General features: G+C 53.5%; 2 protein-coding genes across 2 annotated transcripts in view; both read right to left on the bottom strand.

The window, feature by feature from the left end:
* LOC119091885 (sodium-dependent phosphate transport protein 2B) overlaps positions 1-14,497 on the bottom strand; it is a gene marked incomplete in the record, with an annotated part of 32,905 nt that extends 18,408 nt beyond the window's left edge. The window contains 5 exon segments of the mRNA XM_037214799.1: positions 428-513; positions 997-1,128; positions 2,386-2,526; positions 6,711-6,810; positions 14,371-14,497. Of these exon segments, the coding sequence (XP_037070694.1) occupies positions 428-513; positions 997-1,128; positions 2,386-2,526; positions 6,711-6,810; positions 14,371-14,400 (489 nt within the window).
* A 7,923-nt stretch (positions 14,498-22,420) lies between these two features.
* Positions 22,421-25,311, bottom strand: LOC119089420 (nose resistant to fluoxetine protein 6). The gene is made up of 4 exons (XM_037212103.1): positions 25,208-25,311; positions 24,182-24,407; positions 23,065-24,102; positions 22,421-22,976 (listed from the first exon to the last, which is right to left on the bottom strand). Exons 1-4 carry the CDS (start codon positions 25,296-25,298, stop codon positions 22,421-22,423), a joined length of 1,911 nt encoding a protein of 636 aa, XP_037067998.1. The 5' UTR covers positions 25,299-25,311.
* Positions 25,312-25,849: the final 538 nt, after the last annotated feature.

The following is a 25,849-nucleotide window of genomic DNA, read 5'->3' as shown; positions in this document are numbered from 1 at the left end:
TCCTTCGCCCTGATATTCCCTTTTAGGGAATATCCTGATATCATCATCACGCCCTGATATCACCATCACGTCCTGAAATTCCCATTACTGACATTGCATCATTGCGTTGAAGCTCCCTGTTACGCTGCGTTTGATATGAGAAAAGGGCGGCGTTCAAATGCCGCAGAAGAAGACGAAGCCGAAGCCACTGCTGAAACACGGGGCCTCGATATTTTAAAAGCAGAACATATCACAGAGCTGACTTCAGTACGACGCATATGACTGCATTCAGAATATTCGTGCGCGGCTCCCACACGGGTGTAGGTGTGAGGCCGCATTCAGACGAGCGCGACAGGCTTCATGAAAAACAAACGATGTTGAACAATCGCCATCAGAGACGCGCAATGGAGCGTATCAATTACTCCCGTTGTTCTTTGAGGGTACTGACCTGCGTAAGGGACACCAGCGTGTTGGTGATGCTGGTGCCGATGTTGGCGCCCATGATCATGGGTACGCAGGTCCGCACCTTCAGCACTGCAGGCACAAAGGTCAGACGGGTCAGGTCACCGACACGGGGGGGAGGAGAGAGTCCAGCAGCGATCGACTACCGTTGCAAGCTCGCAAATTTGGTTACCCTAGACCTTCTTATCTACAAAATGTGAACTCGCACATCTGTTCGTCGTTTCCCTTGCTTTCTTCTGCCATTCGTTTCGATGCAGGCATATTACCGAAATATCAACGCACCTATATCTCCATTCTCCTGGCTTTTCTCCGAAGAATAAGACTTTTACTCCTATCTTGTCAACGTGCATAATGTTCCTCGCAAATGCACTTGAAAACTAATCCTTACTGTGTTGCGACTTCCTTTCAAATGAGAGAGCTGCCAACCGAGCACGGAAGCGTAAGTTTTGACTGGCGCCATCACGTGATCCGATGATTCTGGGGAGCATCTAGGTTCTCGCGGTCCGAGCATCAGCTGACGCCAGCTGACGTCACTGGGGCCGAGGTGGGACTCACGTCCGGACGCCACCATGGAGACGATGATGGAGGTGGAGGTGGAGCTGCTCTGGACCAGCACCGTCACCAGGCAGCCCATCATCAGGCCCACTACCGGGTTCGCCAGCATCTCGTCCTTGGCGAACACCTGACCTGGCGACGACACATACGCGGGTGGTGAGGTCACTGGGGTCGTTTGGTCAACACCTGACCTGGCGACTTACACGTAGGCGATGACGTCGCTGGGATTCATGTGTAGCAAACTTAGGTCAGCACTCTTGCATACATGAAGTCACGTCACTGGGCTCCGACGCCTGACGGGGCAGCAAACTTACCTACTGACGTCACGTCACACCTGACGGGGCAGCAAACTTGCCTACTGACGTCACGTCAGCTCAAACTGATAACCTAGCGACTCAAACACTGTGACGTCACGGTATCTTATCTGACGACAATACGCCGCGCGGCTCTCCAGGATGACGATCTGGCGACAGACAGTCCGATAGCGCCCCCGCGCGCGTCGGGGTGGGCGTATCTGTTCACAGGAGCTGCGATCGCGCGAACGCCCCCGCCGCGACGTTCCAAGGCTCAAGGTCACGACGGGGTGAGCTCCGTCACTCAGCGACCTCGCCCGAGAGGTGAACGGGATCGGTCCCTGCCACCGGCCTGTGGGTCGGACGAGACTGGGCGAACTCGGCCGCGTCCCCCAGGCTCCATCCCACGGCAGTACGATGTCGGCCACCGACCCGCGCTGTTGGACGCCTCAGCCCATGCATGGACTGAGCTCTATGTCACTTGCTCTTGACCTGAATTTGGCCGCAGATCACTTCGCCGCGAGTCTGAGCTTGTGCCCGCGAACTCACTAATTTTCTGTCTGAATCTAATTCGCATGCGTTTCTGCTTGAATTTGAGTCCGGTGTACGGTCTCCTGATCGAGCAACGTCAGCAGATAACCAAAAGATAAGCAAAAGGCGCTTTTCGCGGCCGCGCACTGTGGCAATCTTCTGGCTGTTGTCAACTTCACTGACGGGGATCTTGACTCGCGGACATGCTGGGCGATGCTCCACGCTCAGTCGTCGCATGCGAGTAGACGGGACGTTACGGCGAGCGTGTGGTTTCCTGCACGGCGCTCTTATGGGCGGGGCTGGGACAGAGGTAAGTACGTCCCGACCCAGCAGCTCAGCCTCCCATCTTTGTGATCGGATCTCTGAATTAAAATGGGAACACAATTCGACTGCACGTACTTCCCCAATTTCAGCCATGTTTTTTTTTGGGGGGGGGAGAGTGAAACGGGGGAGGGATGGCCTGACAGCCCTCCCTCAGCCTCGCTCGACGATCAGAGAACCCCACCGGGCACGGGCGTCGTCTCAGATCCGGTGACCTGGGGTCACAGGCGCGGGGCGGACTCACTGGCGGTGCGGCCGCCGACGAGTCGGAAGGCCTGTGACAGGAAGTCCAGCGAGCAGATGAACAGGTACAGCAGGCTCAACAGGCACACCAGCTTGGCCACGTTGACGACCACCCGCTGCCGCTTCTCTCCGGGAGACATCGCTGCGGCAGAGCAGGTCACAGGTCAGGTCACTGGGGTCAGGTCACCAGGGGCAGGTCAACGGCCAGGTCACTGAGGTCTGGTCACTGAAGCCACTTCACTGAGGTGACGTCACTGGGATCAGGCCACCGGAGTCAGGTCACTGGGTCCAGGTCAGGTCACTGAGGTCGGGTCACCGTTCAGGTCAGTGAGGTCAGGTCAATGGGGTCAGGCCAGGCCTCTGGGAGTCAGGACACTCGGGTCAGGTCACCGGTCAGGTAAATGGGATCAGGTCACTGGGGTCAGATTATTGAGGTCAGGTCAGGGAAGTGGGGTCATGTCACCGGTTCTTGCCGCCGTCCGTCAGCGAGGGCACAAATGCGGATGGACAGAGCTGGCTGTGTCATACAGTGTTTATAATATGCAACCCAAGGTGTTTATATAATCAATGGCTGAATAAATCAATCGATCAATGTGAAATGAAATGGAATGACTTAATGAATCAATAAAACTGTGTAACTCATTGCCGTGTGACTTCATGCATGCAGAGGTCACCAGCTACTCATGAAAGGTCAGCGTTGTGGGCCACTCGCCAGAGGGAGCCAACGACAAGCGGCAAACAGACGACCAAAGCTCCGGGGTAGGTCAAAGCAGCAAAGGTCAGGGACCAGTCATCCATCGGAGGTTACGAGAATGAGTCAAGCTCCGATATCTGGGCTGCTTGGTAAAGGTCATTGACCCTGATGAAGGTCACGAACCCGGGTCATTCACCCAAACTGGGGCAAGAGCATGTTCGTTGTCCATGGACGACGAGTCAAGGGCTCTATTTGTTTATCACGTATTGGTTGGAAAATACCATGATCACAAAGGTTTGGAGCGAACAATGGGCCAGAGCCGTGATAAAAAACCAGCTGCTGTCTGGTGGTTTTCCGGTCCTGCCTATTCTGTTTTGGACAGTGTAAGGCTGGCTTATCGTCTTGCGGAGAGCACTTCCACTTACAACACGCAGCCATTTTCACATTTTTGTTTCCTCTGTTGAGAGCCGACGTAAATCCCTCGGACGCCCCTCCCCCATCTGGCGGACCCACGATTTGCGACTGAGCGCGCGTGACCGACTGTGCCCACCCAACCACCCACCGTCGTATCAGGACTGTGGTACGCTCTCCTCCTGGCCAAACGGTGTTGGTCTCCCGTGTTCGCAACCACGAATTGCCAAGATAAGAAATTGGGTTTGATCCGTATGCTTCGGCCTTTTCGCAGTTTGACAAAGTACGCTTCCCATGTTACTCAAATGAACGAGGCGAAATGTTTGCAATGCTGCCATGTTGCAGTAAACCCAAGCCTGATTATGCAGCATTGCAGCTCGCATGCAGTTCCCTTGAAGCTTATTGATTGCAGCTGTCACAGGAGTGGGCTAATTGTTGTTGATAATTGCCCGGCGGCACGAACTGTCGCTGCCAAGATGCGAGAACATACAAAGGCCGTCAAAGATATGGGCCGAAAATGAACTGCATGGCTGCAAACACATTTCCCGCCAGAGGCAAACCGCCGGGGCCAATGATTTTGTTTTGTCAACGCTAAAGCGAAATTCGCACCGGAATGAGAGAACACGCGAAGTGCAGAATGCATCTTTTCCATATTCCGTCACAGTGAGGGTCGAAAGCCAGAGGAAATTGTGAAAACTCCCTCATATAAAAAGATGGGAACGGATAGTAAAATCAGACGGAACAAAACTAAAAGCGCTCTGTGCTTTTTATGAACATGAGGTGATTCAACGCATCCTTGGCTTACAGCCTTACAGACTAGCGGTAGATTATAACGTCCTTGAGACAGCACTGCCACACCTATACCCGATGGATCGTGTGACGAAGCAGACACGTTGTTCCCCCCATGGGTGATGATGACTCCGATAGCACGCATTGAACAGTACCGTTACTCCGATAGCACGCATTGAACAGTACCGTTACTTTTGCTAACATTTACCATGGTGCATAATGCTGAGGACCACATCAGGATTGAAAGGCGTTTTATTGACTTAATCACTTATACATATACATATATATATATATATATATATATATATATATATATGTATATATATATATATATATGCGTATATATATATACGGAAATAAGCCTATATATATATATATATATATATATATATATATATATATATATATATATATATATATTGGCTTATTTCTGTTGGCTCTTAAAAATTGATGCCCTTCCATGTTGGGGGTTCTTTGTACTACGAGGATCTCAAATTTTAGGTGATAGACTATGTCTTTTCGTTCCGGGTGCGGACCCCGTTAAGACACATGACCTGCCATCTTTCTCGTCATAATGCTGCTGTTCACACTTCCTTATAGTTGTCTCCTTTGTCACACTTTTTACTCATTCATGACTCCTACGCATCCTGACAAGCACGGATACAGCTCCATGCCTCGTCAGAGTCTCCGCCGGAGCGTCCAATAAAAACACGAGCGCTGTAAATGCAGCTTCATCACCACTGCAGGTGAATCTAATACAATTTCGAGTGTCTCATAATCCGCAACCATTGGTGTAGTCGGGGATAGAGATCAGAAGTCACGTACCCCTCCCCTTAGGTCCTTAAGGGCTCTTTGGGCCTTCGGGACCGATGGCCAAGGGCCGGAAGGGCCGGCCGGAGGTCGTATTAGGGGCCAAGACCTTCAAATGCCAGTCCGAAGGCCTTTTTTACCTGATCGGGAGCTAATTCGACGAGGCTCTCCGTGTTGGTCAGGCACCAAACGTACCGAACAGTTCCTCCGGTGCCGTTCGGGGCCTGGGGATTCACTTCCTCAGCGGGGAAGAGGCTAGGACCCACCACACACATTGGCTGGGGTCCCTGAGCCAATGAGGGCCCGTGTGTCGGCCATAGGGGGCCACGTAAGTCAGGACTTGTCGGACTTGTTGGCCACATAAGCGAGGGCTTACTTTACATTGAATGGAAGTCGCATCGGCTTTTAAAACTCGGAGGGATTCGCTTACGCTTGAAACCATTTGCCAGCTGGCTTAGACGGATTTGCACCGCTCTGCGAAGTTCGTGTTCCACAATTTTTAGGAATCCCGCACGACTGACTACAAATGCTACGCATCATCACACATTGCTCCCTATATCATGCGTTATTCCAATTTCATTATCCCTTTATCCATATCACACTTTCAGCCACCTAGAATCCTCCACCATGCGTCTGCTTCTTATGCACTCGTTACCAGGCTAAATTCCCAAGAAGTATGCGGATATGTGATAAATCAAATAAAGGTTAGAGCTTAGAGACGCTAAGTTAGAACTGCAACGATGGAAAAAATGCACGCAAAAAAGTGAGACATTGAAAGCATTCAGGGGTTCGAAATCACACGCTTCGTGAGAGTCGCTTCGGCTTTGACGGTTCTCACCACCATTTGTCAAATCAAAGCGCCCTATAACTGTCATTGAGTTTCTCTTCATCCTTTATTTCTCCTTTTTTGCCTTGTCCATCTCTGCATCTCCCGTTTCATTTTCTTCTCATTGCTTCCATCACTGTTTCCGCCGTCCCTATTCCCGTCCTCGTCTCCCTCTTTTCCCTTTGGTCTCTCTCTTCTCTCTCTTTCTCCCTCTCTCTTTTTTTCTCTTTCTCGCTCTCTCTCTCTCGCTTTCTCTCTCTCGCCTTCTCTCTCTTTTTCTCTCCCTCTCTCTCATTTTTTCAATCTTCCTCTCTAACAGTCAGAATGCAGAGACAGAGAGAGGGAAGAGGCATGCAATCCCCTCCCTCTCTTCTATTCCTTGCTCTTAACAATGGACAGCAAGGAATGCAACCGAGTGAAGTGACACAACAATATTCGGAGCAGTCAAGGAGGGAAAACGAAGAAGTAACTATGAGACAGACAGAAATGCTGTCATTGCATTACCGGGTGTACTGCATCTCTCGCTGTCTCCATCTCGTTCTTTTTTTCTCTTTCCCCCTTTTCTGTTTTTTACATTCTCTTCATCTCTCTCTCTCTCTCTCTCTCTCTCTCTCTCTCTCTCTCTCTCTCTCTCTCTCTCTCTCTCTCTCTCTCTCTCTCTCTCTCTCTCTCTCTCTCTCTCTCTCTCTCTCTCTCTCTCTCTCTCTCTCCCCCTCTCTTTCCCTCTCTCTCTCTCCATTCTCCCTGTCTTCCCCTCTCTCCCGTGCTCTACCTCTCCACCGCCTCGCCAGCTCACCTGCCCACGGTTTGCCGGCCGGGGCCAGCTCGGGCAGCGCCCACGGGTCGTCCTCCAGCTGCTTCTTCTCCTCCCCCGGCGGCATGTGCACCGTCAGCTCCTGCGGCAGCGTGTGACGTCAGCACGCTCAGGACAACCGACCTCAGCTCTCACGAGCACCGCCAAATCCGTCCACTAGCGTCATCGCCCATTGCAATGGTGGTTGCAATAGCTGGAATATAGTGAGCAGCAACATAGATAACACACAGCAACACGCAGCCTTCGACATGGCACAAGCCTTCCAAAAGCGAGGACTTGGTGCCCATAAAATGACAGTGAGACATTCATCCGAACAGAAAACAAGTTAGAGCAGAGCTAAAAAGCGCGGGAGTCGGGTGAAAAATGGAACATCGCATACTGAACATGGCCGTGTCAATACAGTTACTACAAAGCCCAGCCAAAATGAAGCAAGAGGTGAAATGGGGATGATGACGAAAACTCCCAGAATGATGATGCTCTTCACCGATTCCCTGCATCACCGGCATCACAACTACCCCGTTTATCCGGATCCCCCACCGGAGGACTGGGTGCAGCCCCTTGTTTTGCTGTCGGCGCCCCCCCCCCCCTCCCACACACACACTTATGGGGTGTTGGCCACACCTACACTGGCAGAGCTGCTGAACAGAGGCTAGCTAGACAGGAAGAGCATCACTGGAAACCTTCACTCCTCAATGAGTTCTGTACTCTGACATTACAACCGATGTAATTCCTCCACCCTCGCAATAGATGGCTCTATGATACCGGATGGCTCTTTTATTACTTTAACCTTTAATGCCTACTGGATGGTGTTATCTATTCCCGTATACAATACGATTTCTACGATGTGACTATTAGGCAACACACCGCGTGCGGGCGGCGGAGGCAGCGGGGTGTGGGCGGCAGGGCCAGCGGGGTGCGGGCGGCGGAGCCAGCGGGGTGCGGGCGGCGGGGACAGCGGGGTGTGGGCGGCTGCCCCCGGACCGGTGAGGGGTGCCGGCCGCGTGCGGACGGCGGAGCCAGCGGGATGCGGACGGCAGAGCCAGCGGGGTGCGGGCGGCAGGGCTAGCGGGGTGCGGGCGGCGGAGCCAGCGGGTGCGGGGCGGGCCAGGGGGGTGCGGGCGGCGGGGACAGCGGGGTGCGGGCGGCGGAGAGCGGGATGGGAGGCAGGCCAGGGGGTGCGGGCGGGGGGCACTCGGGAGCCGGGGCAGGGCTGGCGGGCAGCGGGGTGCGGGCGGCGGGGACAGCGGGGTGCGGGCGGCGGAGCCAGCGGGGTGCGGGCGGCGGGGACAGCGGGGTGCGGGCGGCTGCCCTCGGAGCGCACCGGCTGCCCCCGGACCGGTGATGGGATCCGGCGCGAGAAAGGTCACGCCCCGTATCAGCCGGACATGCCCCGTATCCATCACAACTGGGACGCCGGGGCACAGAGCCTTTAAACGCGTGATATATATATATATATATATATATATATATATATATATATATATATATATATATTTGAGGGTGTGTGTGTGTGTGTGTGTCCGTGTAAGTATTTATAGCCTCTTTTTCTTTCTTTCCTCCTTTCTTCTCTCTTCTCTTTCTCCCTCTCTCTCTCTCTCTCTCTCCCTCCTCTCTCTCTCTCTCTCTCTCTCTCTCTCTCTCTCTCTCTCTCTCTCTCTCTCTCTCTCTCTCTCTCTCTCTCTCTCTCTCTCTCTCCCTCGCAATAGACGCCTGCTGCTGCTGCAGCAGCTGGCACGGCCCAGGCGCTGGGGACGCGGAGTTGGTCAGCCAGGGACGCAGCCCAAGAGCTGGGGACGCGAGGTTGGTCAGCCAGGGACGCAGCCCAAGAGCTGGGGACGCGGGGCTGGTCAGCTAGGGTCGCAGTCCAGGCGCTAGGGACGCTGGCTAGCTCCGCAAAAAGCGTTATCTACACCCGCGTAAGTCAGGTAGCGATGAATTTAACGCACGAGCGTCGCATGGTTCTCAAATTTAACACACAAGCGTCACATGGTTCTTAAATTGCGAGAGACGCAGGCATGTCAAGGAATATGAACGTATATCTCCCACTTGGAATTAGCCGGACAACATGGGACGAATCTGGCGCGCCACCTGAGCTACGTGCGCGTGAATGCCTCCGGTCCTCTGCCAGATTAATTCATGAGGTGTTCTATGTGTCGCGCTTCGGACTTTTACGAGGCCAGGACCTTGTCGGGACGGGAGTCGGTGCCACCGTACCCGCTCCCACATCTCGTAATCGGCCGCCGCACGCCCGTCACGTACCAGATCAGCCTTCCGTTCGCCGCCGCACGCCGAGGAACTTCCTGCTTTTGAGGATACACAGGCTACGATTACAATTTCAAACTGCCACATAGCGAACAACTAGATGTAAAATTCAGCGCATCAAACAAAATGAATACGGTGAATGAGAAAGGGAATTTGAGCCAGGAATGAAATGAATGCAAGAAACTAAGCAGGACATTTGATTTCGGTGTGTTGTGGTTGGCTGACACTTGCGCAGGTCACGCTGGAGGTGCAACGGGCCACATTGGGCCACAACGGGCCACAAAGGTGCAACGCGCCACATTGGCGGCAGCTGCGCCGAGCCGCAGGGGGAAGCGCCTCGCCAGAGCGCCGGTTTCGTCACGGCACGCGCGGTTGTCACCGAGAGGGACGGCTTCGGACGGAGGCGCGCGCGACCGTGACCCCGACCGTGACCCTGACCGGGACCCTGACAGTAGCACACATCTGGGCCACCAGAAGCTCACGAGGGACGTCCAGTTGCCAAGCTTATCGTGATTTCATATTGCGCAGGCTGTCAGCACAGCACCGCTGGGAAATAACGCATGGTGGATGTGGCAGCTGCACACCAACGCTCACCAAAATTTAGCCTCGGGCTGTTGCAGCTATGCCGCACCACCTTTCTCGCCGCTTTCCGCCGGTAAGCACGGACATGGCTGGGAAAACTTCACTGCGGGGGTGAAGCCGCTGAAGATTGGGCAGCACAATCAGCAGGTTCCCGTGCGATTTCAGAACAAAAATGATCAACCGCTCGGATGACTCCACAAGACGACCGGGTCTCCGGCCCGCAGTCTCAGTACGTAACACTGATCGCACGCCTGCATGACGTCATACGACCAGTACGTAACACTGATCGCACGCCTGCATGACGTCATACGAAGGCGTGAGGGGAGCGGACACGCCCGCAAGGGATGGCGCACGTCACCAAGGGGGGGGGGGACACATGAGACCAGGGAAGAGGATGTCAGTGACCGTGACCGACATTTTTCCTGTACACGTCAAAGCTGGTCAGAGCGCGCGGCCACGTTGTTAAGTAACAGCTGTGGCAAGCGGATACGGCGATCCCGTGAACGGGCCCAGGTCGTCGTAAGCTAATCAAGCTAGTGTCGGATGACAGATCAAGCTAGACAGATGCCTGGCTTACGTCACTGGGTTCAGTTTGGGACGTAATTTCAGGCGTGTAACGGCAACACTCCGCCAACGCAGGGCATGTCTCTTGGCCACATGTAATAAGTGACTCCATAGTGATTTCCTTGTGGGCACAGCTGACTCCGGTGGCGGTAGGACTAGAACACGGGCCTATATTACAGCTATCTCACAGATGTGTCGCTACTTTTCAATGGTGGTTCTCAAGCTTACGGAACCCGTAATTGTGATGAATCGAAAAGCATAGATGATCCAGAATGCAATAACAGATCCAGAGCAGCGCAACATTGGGACTTTCTGCGATGTTGTCGAGGGCTTCGCAATATCGGTTGCCCATGAAAATACAACGTTTCAGCTGGGAGCATGTTACGTCCGCAAGTTGCGGAGAATCAAAATCCCAAGCAGCCTTCGTCTTTTTGCGCCAGTTTCCGCTTATTTCCTGCTTGAGGTAGCTCATCTTTCGCGACTCAAGTGATCTGGAAGTTTGTGAATATTTCATTTTTCATTAGATGCGCGTAACAATCCAAGGGATCTGTTACACGTTCAGTATCAATCGACCGCTTGCCATGGTGATGACGACGGACATACCGGCGTTGAAATGGCCAGCCGAATGTCATGAAGATTTGCTTAAATTCGGAGGAGAAACACATTTTGGGAGCCGATTACGTCTGGCATGATGTGGGCCTCCCGGCGCACCGGCTCACCACGGACCTTCAAACCGCGCAGGCAGTGGGCAACACAAGCGTGTCGCGGTCGCGCTCAGCAAGCATGACCGCCGTCCTCCCAACTACCATGCCCATTGTCAGGCGTTCCTGACTGGCACCTCCCCCTCAGCCAGTTTGTAAGACACGCCGCCTTGTGTCCAGCTCCGTGGACCGCCTCCCCCTCAGCCAGTTTGTAAGACACGCCGCCCTGTGTCCAGCTCCGTGGACCGCCTCCCCCTCAGCCAGTTTGTAAGACACGCCGCCCTGTGTCCAGCTCCGTGGAGCGCCGCACGCGGGGCTCTCCCTGAGGCGGATCGCGATGGAGGCTGGGTATTCCACACCGAGCTCTCTGACGCGCTATCGTAGTTGCGGGCTGGGTCCCCTCGCCGTGCGCCGGCCGGTGAGAACAATGGGGGACCCGAGGTCACCGCGCCAACGTGTGGACCGCGGAAATCATGTGCGCTTGTTGGGAAAGTCACGTTTGCCAAATAGCTGAAGCCTGCCGAGATGTGGTGTGACCCACTTCTCGGGGCCATGTTAGAGGACACACACTCCAGAGATAGACCTTTGAAGGGCATTTGATTGACATATATAACGTAACGCAATGAGCGTAACGAAGCAGCAATAATCTCACTCATGAAATGATGACCCCTTTGTGGAGCGTTGCCAACTTTGCTTTCGAGGTGGTGAAGGTCTTGCTGACGCCGAACTGAGAGTTTTACTTGACAAGATTGCTGCATTTTTGCCATAAGAGAGTGGTACACGATGGTATCTTGATATACCAAAGCTTCTCTTACGTAGCATTAAATTAATTGTACAAGCCCTTTCTCGATCTTCAAGATGTTTAAATTCCTGATATTGAGATTTTACGAACTCGAATGCTCTAATTCCTGATACTCGAACGTAATGTCCTGGCATTTCTGTCTCGCAAGGAGGACGCTCTATCGTCTGAACTGAAGAACGAAGCACATGAATCACGTACAGTATGTGTCCCGGCATCACAGCAGCCTACGAGTAAGAACCACCCGGACCATTGCGTTTGAAAACAATCACGCTTGCCAAACAGACCATCATCTGATCTGTCCGAATGATCGCCGCTGGCAGCCTGGACGTGAATGGCGAGCTGTTTTGTTGTACAGCGTATATGGTCGTCCATGTCCCTGACTTTTGTGCCCAGTTCCCAACTGGGACCTTCCTCATTCAAGGTGTCGGGCAGATCGATTTTCTTTAAAGTATGGATGCTTAGAATACTGGGCTGTGGTCCTGATGAATGTGGCGTGTTTGTTATCGTCAGAGGCTCGTTTTTTACGCTGCTGATACATTTGCATTGTTTCGAGTTTAACACGCCCTCTACGGGGGGCGTGCGGGCCATGCCCCCACTATTACGGCAGGTATTTAGACCTGAGCTGTCACTTAGGGCACTCAGCACCATGAGCCGTTTTCGGAGTCCCAGTGGAGCCGAGCCAAAACGTGCAAAAGCAGCGACATGTCAGCTGTTTTGCACCTGCCGGTGTGTGTGTGGGGGGGGGGGGAGGGAGGACAAAACACTTCTCCTTAGAGTTATACAGTCCTTTTCATCCCAGATAAAGCACAGATAAGGCGATGGAAAACCATTGCGTAGACCTAGGCGATTTGCAGTTCAGCCCATGGATTTTCTGGTGATTTCCGTCCATCTAAGGCCACGCCTGTCTGGCTTGGTGCAAAGGATAAAGGCTTTTGTTCATTGAGATCCAGCTTACTTGGGATACCACCAGCGTATGCTAATGGTAACAACAACAGCAGCAATGATCTGACATCAACGGGTAATTATGCCTTTTGCACAGGACTTCAGCGCTAAGGGTGACCCCACGCTGTCGGGGTAAGGGCCAGGTAGGATTTTTGGATATCATCTCCGGTCACCACCGCACATAGTACCCATGTAAGTTAATGGAAACTCCACGGGGTAGCTGCCACCAACAGACGCGCCGGAACCCGAGCGTGTTTCGACTCAACGAGCGAATACCGGAAATCAGTGATAGATTCGCAAATAATCATTTAGGTTCAGTGATTTGTGTGCATCTATGCCTGTCCACAGCCTTGTGCCCATGTAAATGCTTCACCATTGGTTCGGTGCACCACTCTGCACGCTGTGACACGAACTTTGCACGGCGTTGCGGTTGCTGCCATGTCATACTGCCGTATGCGGCCTCTTGCATGACCCGTATGGGAAATGTCCCATGCGCCACATTGTGTATAACAGTGACTGAATGAATGTTATACCGCTATTGTAATCGGCCGTGGCAAACAATGGACGTGCAGTTTTTGACCGCTTTTGAGTCGGCACGGCATGGAGGTGCGGACCCACGCTGTGAGAGCGGGGACGCGCTGGCCCGGTGCCTGCCTGAAGTCAGCTTCAGTCAGCAGCTCTGCACCAGTACGGTTCTCAGTACGAGCTGCGTGGGGCTATGGCTGAAAGTTGTCAAACTTTGACAGTTGATGTACTGAAGGTTGTTCTTTCAACCATACTTTTTGTTGTGGTGTACATGAATATGAAGAATCGATGGAGATAAGACGTTTCTGACTGATGACGTTACACGATGCGATATGCACAATGGAAGTGAGCTGTAGTTTTCTTCATAAAGCCGGACCACGGACACTCGTTTCAACTGATCGGTCTCACCCGCGAGTCAGACAAGAACTATGATCTTTGATAGAATTGGACCGTTTTAGGCCCTTGAGTTCGTACCTTACGATTTCAAACCGGCGTTCTTCGTCAATAGCGTTTTTCACACAAGCGTTTAGGCGACTGACAACTAACTTAGTCCCGTAGCATTCCACAGGTATCTAACCGTGAAATACACGACACACAGAATGAACACGAGGCTGGACCCATTACTTTCCGTCGTGCATATCAAAACAGTCCGGAAATTGTACCCTGGAAACTTTTTCGTTTCATCATCTCGCACCTATTCGTTGTTTTGCGTTTGCTTTTCTAATCGCATGGGACCAAATCATGCAGTAACGCGAACATAAAATGACAAAAAGGCGGTGAAAATGAAACACAGACGCATCCGGGGTGGCCATTACGTCACTTCGATATCCCTGCCGCCTGCGAGAGGTTTCACTGCTGGCTATGCTAGCCCTGACGCCTGCGAGAGGTTTCACTACTGGCTATGCTAGCCCTGCCGCCTGCGAGAGGTTTCACTACTGGCTATGCTAGCCCTGACGCCTGCGAGAGGTTTCACTTCTGGTTATGTTATTTCTTGGGCCGATTCAATGCCGAATTAACAAATTAGGCTGCCGTCGAATCCCTCTTGCGTGAACAGGGGTATCGGGGATATGCATGGCACTCAGCTGCTGCGGCTATATGGCGTCGCCTGCCTGTCACCCTGGCAGGAAGGACGGACGTGACTCGAAGCGTCGCCTCGTGAAGTCACGCACAAGTCTGGCACACCGGTGGTGCTTAGTTCGATTCCCCGCGGTGCCCACCCTTCCTGCCAGGGTGAGGGGCGGGCGAGCTCGCCCGCTCCACTCACCCGTCGGTCTGCTGGGGATGGCGGGCTCATCTTGCACTCAGCAGCGGCGGCGGAACAGCGGCGGGCAGTGTACGGTCTCGGGCAGCGGCTTGGCTCAGGGGGCGCAGCGAGCACGAGCGGGACGAGCGCGGACGAGCGACTGGCCCCGGAGTGGCCCGCCGGTCCCCTTAGAGGCCGCCGGCGACCCGCCCGCGGCGCGTGACGGACGACCCCTCCCCCTCCCCCCCCCCCCCCTGCTCCCCCGCCGCCGCCCGATGCTCAGCCGGTCGGCAAATCAAGGTCGACAGCGGAAGTGGGGAAGCGAGCGACGGTGGCGCGGTTCCGGGTCAGATACCGCGGCTGAGCCCGCCACACTGCTGACCCCGGTGGGGTCAGGTCAACGGCTGACCTCGGTGAGGGAGGGGCCGGGACAAGGTCTGCTCCGGTGACCCCAGCTGCGGGAGAGGCTGTTGTAAGGCGTGATGCGTGTGTGTGAACGCAGTGACGTCGATTGGCTGGAGGGGGGGGGGGGGGGGGCCGCCTGTGTCGTGGCGCGCTCCGGCGGCGAGGCGATGCCGCTAGGAGTCTGCGAAGCTCGCCTGCGGGGTTTGAGTCCCCGATGCCGTATCACCAAACTACTGAGTGCGTCGTTAACTCCCAGGGACAACACCTGAACCGTGAGAGTACACATTCGCTGGTGCAGCCACTGATGACGTCACTAGTGAGGTCACTGACGAAGCCACTGACGACATCACTGATGACGTCACCGGTGACGTCACCGGGGGGGGGGGGGTCACTGGTGGTGAGCCGAGCCGAGCTGTGTACACTCTGGTCGGGCTAGTGACGCAGAGCCACTGACGACATCACTGATGACGTCACCGGTGACGTCACCGGGGGGTCACTGGTGGTGAGCCGAGCCGAGCTGTGTACACTCGGGTCGGGTTAGTGACGCAGGCTCCTGCGTCCCCGGTCAGCACCAACGCGGTGTCGACACCAGTGAGGTCGGCGCCCGCCACGTGGCGCTCGAGGCCCGACCCAGCTGCTCACTGGCGTCGTGACCCGACCCGAGGAGAGCAGCTGGCACTGGCACTGGCAGTGGCACTGGCACTGACAAACAGCGAGCCAAACGGGGCGCGGGCCGAGCGGCTGAGTGGGCACAGACAGACGCCGTATGCAGCCTGGGACAAACGGGATCATGTCGGAGATCAAAGCTACGAGCATGTACATGACGAAAAGGCATAAAAGCGCTACGAAGCGCTAAGAAGCGCTACGCTGGTGTTCGGCGAAGCGCTGCGCTGGTGTTCGGCGAAGCCCGGTGATCTCCGTCCGACACTGACCCCCACATACGCGCGAACTTGAAGCGTGGTAGAGGGACGTTTTTCAGGTGACATACGCTTATCAACGATTCACCGGTTGGTGCCTGCCCTGTCGTAAGTAACCTTACCGCCTCATGCTCGGTACTGGCAATCGAAACCTTTCAGTTCAGCCGCCTGCGTTCAGGAAAGCCCGTGACACTCTGCGACAATCGTGTGTTGGGATCTGTGCCGGAATGACTTGTGGTTTAATAATCTAATCAGCCTAATCTAATCGGTCATCATTCATCGTGCTCCAGTGCAATGCAGCACACCTCATGGCCTCTAATGCAGCGGTACTTGTGCCGAGGCGAAGGGCGATGTGTGGCTATGGGTCTTCTGATCCGCAGTCGTATGCGAGCCTACTCTAACTGAATTATCCCTTCTTTTCGGTGAGAATGGATGCTCAGTGACTCAGTGACTCAGAGAGGTCCGCTGCTTGTGCCACACGTTCTCGTTTTCACTCCACATCAGGCTCGCAAACGAAGCCGCAGAAAGCTTACCACGTAGAGTGTAGAAAGAGCGTAGAGCGCAGCAAGAAAGTAGACGCCGTAGCAGTACATAAAACAAAACTTCGTGCATGTGACACTACCATTTAGTGTCAACCAGCTGTACAAACAGGCCAAGCGACCGTCCGATCGCAAAGTTTGCACGTCCCTAGAGTAGCGTTTTTTGTATGCCTGGTCACGGTGTCTCTCGTTACGGTGGTGAGATTCAAAAGGGTTTGTAACGATCGCTCTATTCTCTCTTTCCCTTTTTTACAGCAACGGAAGATTATTCTGATCAGCAGATCAAACTGTCAACAACGTCAAAACTGGTTCTAGTTTAGAGTTAATGCAAGTTTGATCGGCGCTAGAGGCCACAGCGCATCCAGCCGGGTGGAGGATCTGTCGCACATGTGCTACTGGACTGAGGAAAAATACAGGGGGGGGGGGAAGATAGCGTGTACCTACTACGTACGTAGAACGTAGTAACGTAGGTTATATCCAGATCTCTTCTTATCTCTACCCTGATTTGTTGTGAACGAGGAACTAAGCGTAGAATTCCCGATCAGTGTCGTGAAGCTTGGAAACACACGTTTAATGGAAGCCTGCACAATACTATGGGACACATAGTAGACTGACAAGCATCAAAGGAGCATAGCGCAGCCCATGCTAGCTTTTAAGTGGTAACTTTGGTAACAGCCGAAGACAATGTGGGCCTCAGAATATCATAATCGCTGCACGTCGTCATCTTCGTCCGAGACTGAAAATACTGACGGCGTTTATGGATCTGGTTTCAATAGCTTTGCTTTTGGTGATGCACATTTATAAAAGTTACTTATTCGTGTGACGAGCACTGACGCCCGCTGGCAAGCTTCTCTCCGTCATCATACTCAGCACAGATAAGCGAAGCGTGCCAGCCTAGCCCGTAATGTTTCGAGCAGCCCTTCGGTCACTACCCTATGTCAGACGACTGGCCAGGCTGGCAGGAGCTTCCAGGGAGTTGGCCTTCATACCGGTCCCAGAAAGCCACTGCCGCGCGCCGAGAACATGCTGCACGCTCCCTGCTAACGCACCGTTCCTTGTCTGGCAATATGTGAATAAATGCTCGCGTATTGACAAAAATTCGGCGGGGGTGGTCTGCTGTAGGTATACACACACACACACACACACACACACACACACACACACACACACACACACACACACACACACACACACACACACACACACACACACACACACACACACACACACATATATATATATATATATATATATATATATATATATATATATATATATATATATATATATATATATATATGACAAAGCGACCATCAAAGTGCATGCATACAAAATTCGCACGGGAAATAGCCGGCGGACAATGCCAGCCTGGGAGCATCGCTTCCGTCTCCAGGAGGTGCTCGGGGCTGCTGCCGGGCGTTAGTTCCGCTTCCTCAACACGACACCTTCCCCGCTCGGTAACCGGAGGACAACGAGTGGTCCCCACGTTAGTTGGGCGGGCACCGCCCCGACGTCCCCTGTTTTCGCTGGCGAAGGTCGCTCGTTAGACATGTCCTGGCCAGCGAATCACTTCGCGCGACATCAGATGTTTGCTACCCATGATATTCGCTATGCTTAGCTGTAGGTGGCTCACATGAGTTTTAACAAAGCGTTATGACAACGCCGCGATTTGGTCACGGTATCGTTTGTTACGATAGTGCCATTCAAAGGGTTTGTAGTGATCGCTACATTCTTCTCTGTTTTTTACAGCAAAGGAAAACCCATTGCGATAAGCAGATCTTTAGCTTTCAAGACCGCCAGGGCCGATCGTCTCGTCGCCTTTCCACGGTGCGATTACGACTCTGTGTCGTAATCTGGTGATTACGACTCTGTGTCGTAACGGTGCAGCATAAACCACCGCTGTAATGTCGGCACCGCTGAAGCATGTTGACCTGCGCGACCTAAGTTAAAGTTATCACAATGCTAACTTATGTTATGTTATGTATGTTATGTTATATATGCTAACGCGCACATTGCAGCGTAGGGAGCAAACTGGTAGCAAAAAGCAAGATAGTGTGCTTATCATATGTTGTACCTTTCACAACGCGGAGCTGGTCCGATCTCTGGGAACTGCTCGCCTCTTCAATGCAGCTTGCAAATTTGTATTTCTAAGATACGTATCATGCATATAATACGATTTGGTGCCACATTTCGAATAATGTACAGCTAACTTGTACGTACAACACCCACCAATCAGGTCAAACAGTCAACATACCACTAAAGAAACAAAGCGCCTTCTTAAGCTTTCTTATCCAATAAGCGGCAAAAACTGGGGCAGTCCGGCAATCCCTGGCACGATCGTACCAGCACACCTCACAGGTCACGTGTCCTGTCACGTGATATCACACGGGAGCTCGGATCCCTCGTACTCCGCTGATTCACGACCGTGTCAGCTGTCAGGCGCTGGCGGCAGCGCCGGTTCATGCCAGGTGGCGCCGGCTTCAAAACGGCACGGCATCACCGCATTGAAACCCATTCGGCCTAGGTTTGCAGAGCTGGAGGCGGTCTGCAAAATCTCCGCACAGTCTCACACAGTCTCCGCACAGTCTCACACAGTCTCACACAGACAGTCTCACACAGTCTCACACAGTCTCACACAGACAGTCTCACACGTCCATTGATCTGCTGACCTGTGATCTGTTCAACCAGGTGTTAGGTATGGCACGGAGACCGGACGAACGAGATTCGATAGCGCTGACCAAAACTTAGTACCGAAAATGATGACAGATAAATCCGTTAGTGCATATTGGGCGACAAACATTCGTTATTCGGTCTCGGAACCCTAGATTCCAACGACATGATCTCAACAAGATGGCATTACCCGCTGCTTAACAAAGGCAGTGTCTTCACATTCTGCAACTTGCAACTTGCAAGCAACTTGCTGGCACCGTCCCAAGCGGGCGCTGGCGCCACGCCACCGGCCGCGCCGCTGAAAGCCTCACGTCAAACACTTCAGTACCAGCATAGGCAGGCCATAAAAGACCTACAACGCTGACACATACTGTCTTCACAAGAGACGCGGGTTATATAATAAACGAGCAGGCTTCTTCCGCGGAACTTCTCAACAAAATGTAGTCACCAGGCCCACGTCTTGAGTATGCCCATCTCCAGGGATGCCGCCAGTGTAGGTGGAACAAGTGAAAACTGCTTTCGGTGAATTACAAGCACACATTGCACGACATTTGTGTGGAAACCCAAAAGTGCCCCCAGCTCTTTGAAAAAACAAAGGCTTCCTATCAGTTGACTCCGGGCCAGTTGCTACGAGCGAAGCCACGGACTGACCGAGTCCATACCAGCCAGCTGGACGTGCTGAAGCCCCAGCGGCCGGCCAGACACAGACACGCCTTCGATCGGCTAATATGTTTCGCAACCACTGATCAAACCGCTTTAGCACCACCGTGAAATTCTCAGAACCATGTAGGATTTAGCGCATTTTAACGCAGGCTGCTTCAATGGTCTCGCGCGGAAGTGCAACAGCGACCTCGGTCGTGTGAAATTGTGGGTTCCGACAGGCGTATTTCTTTGCATGCCTTTGGTAGGCCTGAGCTCCCAATGCTGACTTCAGCCCCTTTCTGAGTCCCAGTGCGCATTAGCTAGGCAGGGAAAGCTGGGCCAATGAAATGCAGCAGTGTCTCTGAGCTGGTGGTACACTAGGTACTTAAACACATGACTGTCAATATCATCACCATATATCAGTATCAGTATCACTTCGACTTCGAATAGAAAGCAATTCGTCAACGTAAAAACCATTTTGGAAACGGCCAAATAGCTTCTATATACTAGTTTTAACATCAAGGCGCAAATCAGAGGCAAAAATCCGGGCAAAATCGGGATTTGGGGTTATATTAGGTCAACTTTATTTGTACAGCCACGGACGAGCTTAGAAAATGACGTCACTTTGGGTGCTAGTCAGTGTGGTATTATTAAGAAGAAAAAAAACTGACGGAGGGGACAACGGACAACCATATTGGGAAAAGGCGGGCCAATATGCACAAACTATAACTAGTAATCCTGCGCAAGCTATGGATATATGGATATAACTAGTAATCCTGCGCAAGCTACGGATATATGGACATAACTAGTAACCCTGCGCAAGCTATGCATCCGCTTTTCGGCAGTTTTTAATTATTTCTATGATATTTTGGCAGCCAAATCTGGCACGACGTCACACAAGTCATGCAATGCAGGCGAATATGCCGTCTAGAAATCGTTGCGCGGTCCCGACAATGTCCAACTCTCAGGTGACCCAGCGACAGGCCGTTCAGCAGACAATGTCCAACTCTCAGGTGACCCAGCGACAGGCCGTTCAGCAGACAATGTCCAACTCTCGGTGACCCGCGCAGGCGTTCAGCAACAATGTTCCAACATCCAGGTGACCAGCAACAGGCCGTTCAACGCAGTGTTCACTCTCAGTTGACCCAGCACAGCCGTTCAAGCAGACAATGTCCAACTACTCGGTGAACCCAGCAACAGGCCGTTCAAGACACAGTGTTCAACTCTCAGGTGACCCAGCGACAGGCCGTTCAGCAGACAATGTCCAACTCTCGGGTGACCCAGCGACAGGCCGTTCAGCAGACAATGTCCAACTCTCGGGTGACCCAGCGACAGGCCGTTCAGCAGACAATGTCCAACTCTCGGGTGACCCAGCGACAGGCCGTTCAGCAGACAATGTCCAACTCTCGGGTGACCCAGCGACAGGCCGTTCAGCAGACAATGTCCAACTCTCGGGTGACCCAGCGACAGGCCGTTCAGCAGACAATGTCCAACTCTCGGGTGACCCAGCGACAGGCCGTTCAGCAGACAATGTCCAACTCTCGGGTGACCCAGCGACAGGCCGTTCAGCAGACAATGTCCAACTCTCAGGTGACCCAGCGACAGGCCGTTCAGCAGACAATGTCCAACTCTCGGGTGACCCAGCGACAGGCCGTTCAGCAGACAATGTCCAACTCTCAGGTGACCCAGCGACAGGCCGTTCAGCAGACAATGTCCGACTCTCGGGTGACCCAGCGACAGGCCGTTCAGCAGACAATGTTAAACTCTCAGGTGACCCAGCGACTGGCCGTTCAGCAGACAATGTCCCGTTTTCCTAAGCCAGTCTAAAAAGAAAGCGTTTAGCTCGAACAGAGCTAGGTGAGACCATTAAAACTAGATGAGCGCAGGGCACAGTTTTTGTAATCATTCTCCACAGAATAGTTTCGAACGGCTTCGGTAAGAAATCTCCTTGATCATTCGGCTTATATGCCTGCCCGTAATTTATACCCTTTATGAATTTGAAGTTGTTATGCTTCTAATAATACACATGCAGGAGATTACGAGGTACGGACTGAGCTAGGTTATCAGCAACCAATGTCTACAAGGTTAAACACAAGTTTTTTAGTTTTGGCAACACAACAAATGCTTGCTTGATATCTGCTTGATCATGGCCCTTCATTCATACCCGACCCTGCGAGCGGGGAGAGGGATAGCTCTAAAACTGCTACGTCTCCTGGTGGCAGAGACGATCCCATTGTTGCAACAGCTGGGCTCCTAATATATCAGTTTGGACCCTTGCGCAGAGTACCCTGGCACATTCAACTGTATTTAAGAGCCTGTGAGACCTTTTATTTTGATACAGTCTGTATGGGGCCTTCTGTGCTCTAGGATGCCTTCTGAGATTGTATGACTTCCACGAGTATCTTTTGAAATCCTTGATCTATTTGATCTTTGCAGAAGCTCTTTTGAAATCGGGACCATTTATTTTATGATGTTTCTCCTACTTACATTTTGGCAACACACACAGGCACAAGCAGACTCAAACTGGTTGAACACAGTAAGCCTCGTCATAACAAATAAACTACCGTCTCTACTGCATGCAAGCTTCCTATGAGCTCCACATCAGAATTTTCAAATTCACTGCAGAATACATTCGATTCATTGATGCAAAAGGTCGCGAAGACTTCACGCTCTGCAACGTTGTTGACAAAGGACCAGAAGACAGTTTTTACAACGCGGTACTCCGGACTTTTTTGCAAAACTTTCCAAGATGAAAACGATAACCCTGCACCAGTGAGTGGTGTGGAGCAGGTGAGTGGAGCAGCACAAGCTCTTTCTCCCTCTCTTTCCGTCTCTCTGTCTCTCTCTTGCGAGAGCGCCTCGGACGCTCGAGAATCGGACATCATCATCACACTGATCCTACTGGTTTCGCTTGTGTTCGGCTGCCGATACAGGATACGTGCTAAACTCTGACTTGGGCTTATCTGAGCGGAACAGCATCTTCTCCAGGTTCATGAAGGGCGCTTCGAAAGCCAGGGAGAACGGCAGAGCAAATGCAAACGTCGTGATGATGTGGCCCAGGAGCCTGTACACCAGCCTTACCACATCGACGTACATCGTGCCTTTCATCGAGACGTCCGCCACAAACAGCACGTTGATGTGGATCAAGTAGCCGGCGTAGGTGAGGCGGCTGAGCGGAATAAAGCCCGGGTAGGACAGAAGCATGTTGACGAACCCGCCGTAGCCGGTGACGCAGGCGAAGATGACCCAGGAGACGGCGAGGCCCCAGGCGAACCGGTGCAGACCTCCGTAGGTCACGGCCACCGCCTTGCTCGGCTGCGGGTCCCAGGGCATCTGATAGCCGGTCATGCCGTACACGACGGAGATGCCGATGGCGAAGGCGACAATCCAGCCGAGGAGCCACTGCCACCACCGCAGCGTCACCTGTCTGCCGCGCAGCCGGTGCAGCAGGATAGCCCAGCCCGATGCCCAGCAGATACACCGTGCAACGCATCCAGGGATAGCCATAATTGTTCATTAGGTCTTCGTCACTGGGACCCGGCCTGAGCGTGAAAAATGTGGGGTTCAGGTCTTTGACGCTCCAGATTGTCACTCGAAGCGCCAGGAAGCCAACAATGAGAGCGCATAGCCAAATGATGCCGAGCAGCGGTCGCCACACCAGCGGAAGCAGGACCAGAGGAGAGAACACAAACATCTGCATGTCAGTGGCCAGGTACCAAGACTGTAGGACGCATGTTTCCTCAAAATCAATGAAGTTCTGAATGTAGAGAAGGTTTTTCCACCAGTTGTGAATGCAATAAGATTGCTGAGGTGCGGTGGAAGACTGCCATATAGGTCCATCCCCTAGATAGACAAAAATAGTGGCAGTAAATCCAATTACCATGGCGTAAGGTACAGTTAGTCTTATATAACGATGTATATAGAAGAGCGGCAAGTTGAATTTCTTGTTCTTCTCGTAAGCGCCACAGAAGCCATATGCCAGCAACGTCCCGGACAAGAGATAAAACGTGTCCACGCTTGGCATGGCATTTGCGATCGCCTGAAACCAAGGTCCTTTAAACCAATCGACGACAACTAGGAGGTTCTGTGTGTGGGTCGCGATCCCGCCGGCAGCGTGTCCCAGAACTACCCACGTCATGGACAGGAAGCGAATGCCGTGCAAACAGGAGAGCGTGCCCGCGCCGGTCGTCGTGTTCATCAGCTTCTCTGTGTTGGTGTACACGGAGAAGGCGACCAGCGCTTGCTGCGTGGTGCCCAGAGCAGACGGCTTCCGCTGCAGCAGCGGCGCCGGCTTGTCGCCGTCGACGAGCAGCATCTGCGGCAGCCGGGGGTTGCAGCTGTCGGTCAGCGGGGTCATGCGCAGCTGACGCGCCGCGCGCCGCGCGCTCCGCCGGTGGTGCACGTCCACCGCCGTGCCGACCACCATCAGCACACCGACCAGCGCCATGATGGTGACGACGACCACGTCTGCGGCTTGCAGCTGCACCGAGTCCTCGGCCGTCTTGGAGCCGTGCTCGACCACAGTCACGTTGGGTCCCAGCAGCGTCTGCAGAGCCAGACGTGTGTCCTCGGCCGAGCAGCTGGACGGCACGCATATGCCGATGGCGCCGCTGGCGACGCCCAGCGCGGGCAGGAGCTGCCGGCGCGCCCAGACCTCGCTGCCGTCCTCCGCCGAGGCGGAGCTGCTGCGAGGTTGCGGCTGATGCGACGGGCGCCACCGACACGGGCACGTACCGGCCGACAAAGTGGAGCCCCGCCTCGGGTAGGTACGGGTAGCGTGCCGGGTCCAGGTGCACGTCGATGGCCAGGCACTCGTCGAAATTGCCGAATACGTTGACGTTCCCCACCAGGAACCCGTCCGGTAGCTTGCCGGTGGCGTCGAACACTGCAACACGGGACTTGGTGAGAACTGGCTCGTGCTACGGGTACTTGTTCTTTGGTCACCTATTTTGGGTGCAGTAAGCCAGCGATTTTTGCCCGTGGCTTGGGCTAACAGGGTGTCTTTGAAAGGTCTTGCTTACTTAAACCACTTCTCAACTTATTACATTTCATCTAGGTTATTATTGGCTGGATATAAATGGTTTACCTATTGTATGCTGAATGGAATTTCAAAAAAGAATTTATGTCAGCTGGTATTGTTGTGAAGAGTGATCACTTCACGACAGAGACATAAATTCCAAAGCTGGCGGAACGGAAAACCTTATATCCAACGGACAATAAAGGCTCATGGCCAAGCTTAATTAGGGTACCAATTATGTGACAGGAGAATCCACTAGTTGTTGATGAGAGCCGGCTATCAGCAAGACCGATATCACGTGCTGTCCGGCTCCAACGCACGCGCATTTCATTTCATTATGTGTTTGTTTTCACTTCCCCGTGTGCGCTATTTTGTGGCGACGAGGCGTTCTGGGAGTAAGTAGCATTAGCATTGAACGAAATCTCATTTGCCGCCCTGGTTGTCCCGAAATCATATCCCGGGCTGTCCGCACACGGATACGTACTTCGCAAAGTAGTCATTTCCTAGTTTTAATGGTCACAAAATTTAGACATCGCTGTTGTATGGAAAGGCAGGTCCGCCAGCATTACCGCACGGTTTATTATGTTGCGGGGCGATGCTAGGGGAACCTGAATAGCATACTCATCACGCGCCAGCGGCTACCCGTCAATCCTGTCTCCGTCACTCACTGGCGAAGGCCCACAGGGAACTGGTGAGCTCGCTTCTGTAGATGGCCGTGTGGTTGCGGCAGAGCGTGTCGTCGGCGAGCAGGGTGGGCATGGCCAGACGCGACACGACGGACCGTCCGACCGCCGTCGAGCGGCAGGCGCTCCAGCTGCTGGGACAGCAGGTCCAGCGCGTCGGGCGAGAAGCCGGACGGCGGCAGGCCGTGCAGCGGCAGCAGGTAGCCGAGCAGCTGGCGCCCGGTGCGCGCGCCGTCCGGCGTCGCCGGCGCCGCCAGCAGCAGCGTCAGCAGCGCGGTCAGCATCGCCGGCTGGGAGGTCACCGGATCACGGGAGTCACGGCAGAGGTCACCAGCGAGCGGCCGCCACTAGCCTGCGCCGTCCGCCGTCCGCCGTCTGCCGCTGCGGCAGAGTGACGCGGTATCGATCGTCGGCCTTTAGCCGGCGCAGATACCGAGCAGCCATTGAACTTTACTACCTGGCCCTGGCTGTGTTCTTTACCGGGAAGAACTAATGCTTTCACCCGTTCTCCTATGTTCCACTGTCTTGAGTTTTGGCTGTGGAGGCACGGGTATTGTGTTATGTTGTCCAACACTGAAAGCTCATGCGCCCATTGGACCTTATTCCGAATTAGCGTAAAGCACGACC

This window comes from Pollicipes pollicipes, unplaced genomic scaffold, assembly GCF_011947565.3.
Source record: "Pollicipes pollicipes isolate AB1234 unplaced genomic scaffold, Ppol_2.1 Scaffold_1600;HRSCAF=1878_pilon_pilon_pilon, whole genome shotgun sequence".
NCBI lineage: Eukaryota > Metazoa > Arthropoda > Thecostraca > Pollicipedomorpha > Pollicipedidae > Pollicipes > Pollicipes pollicipes.
This window is presented reverse-complemented; position numbering and strand designations above follow the sequence as displayed.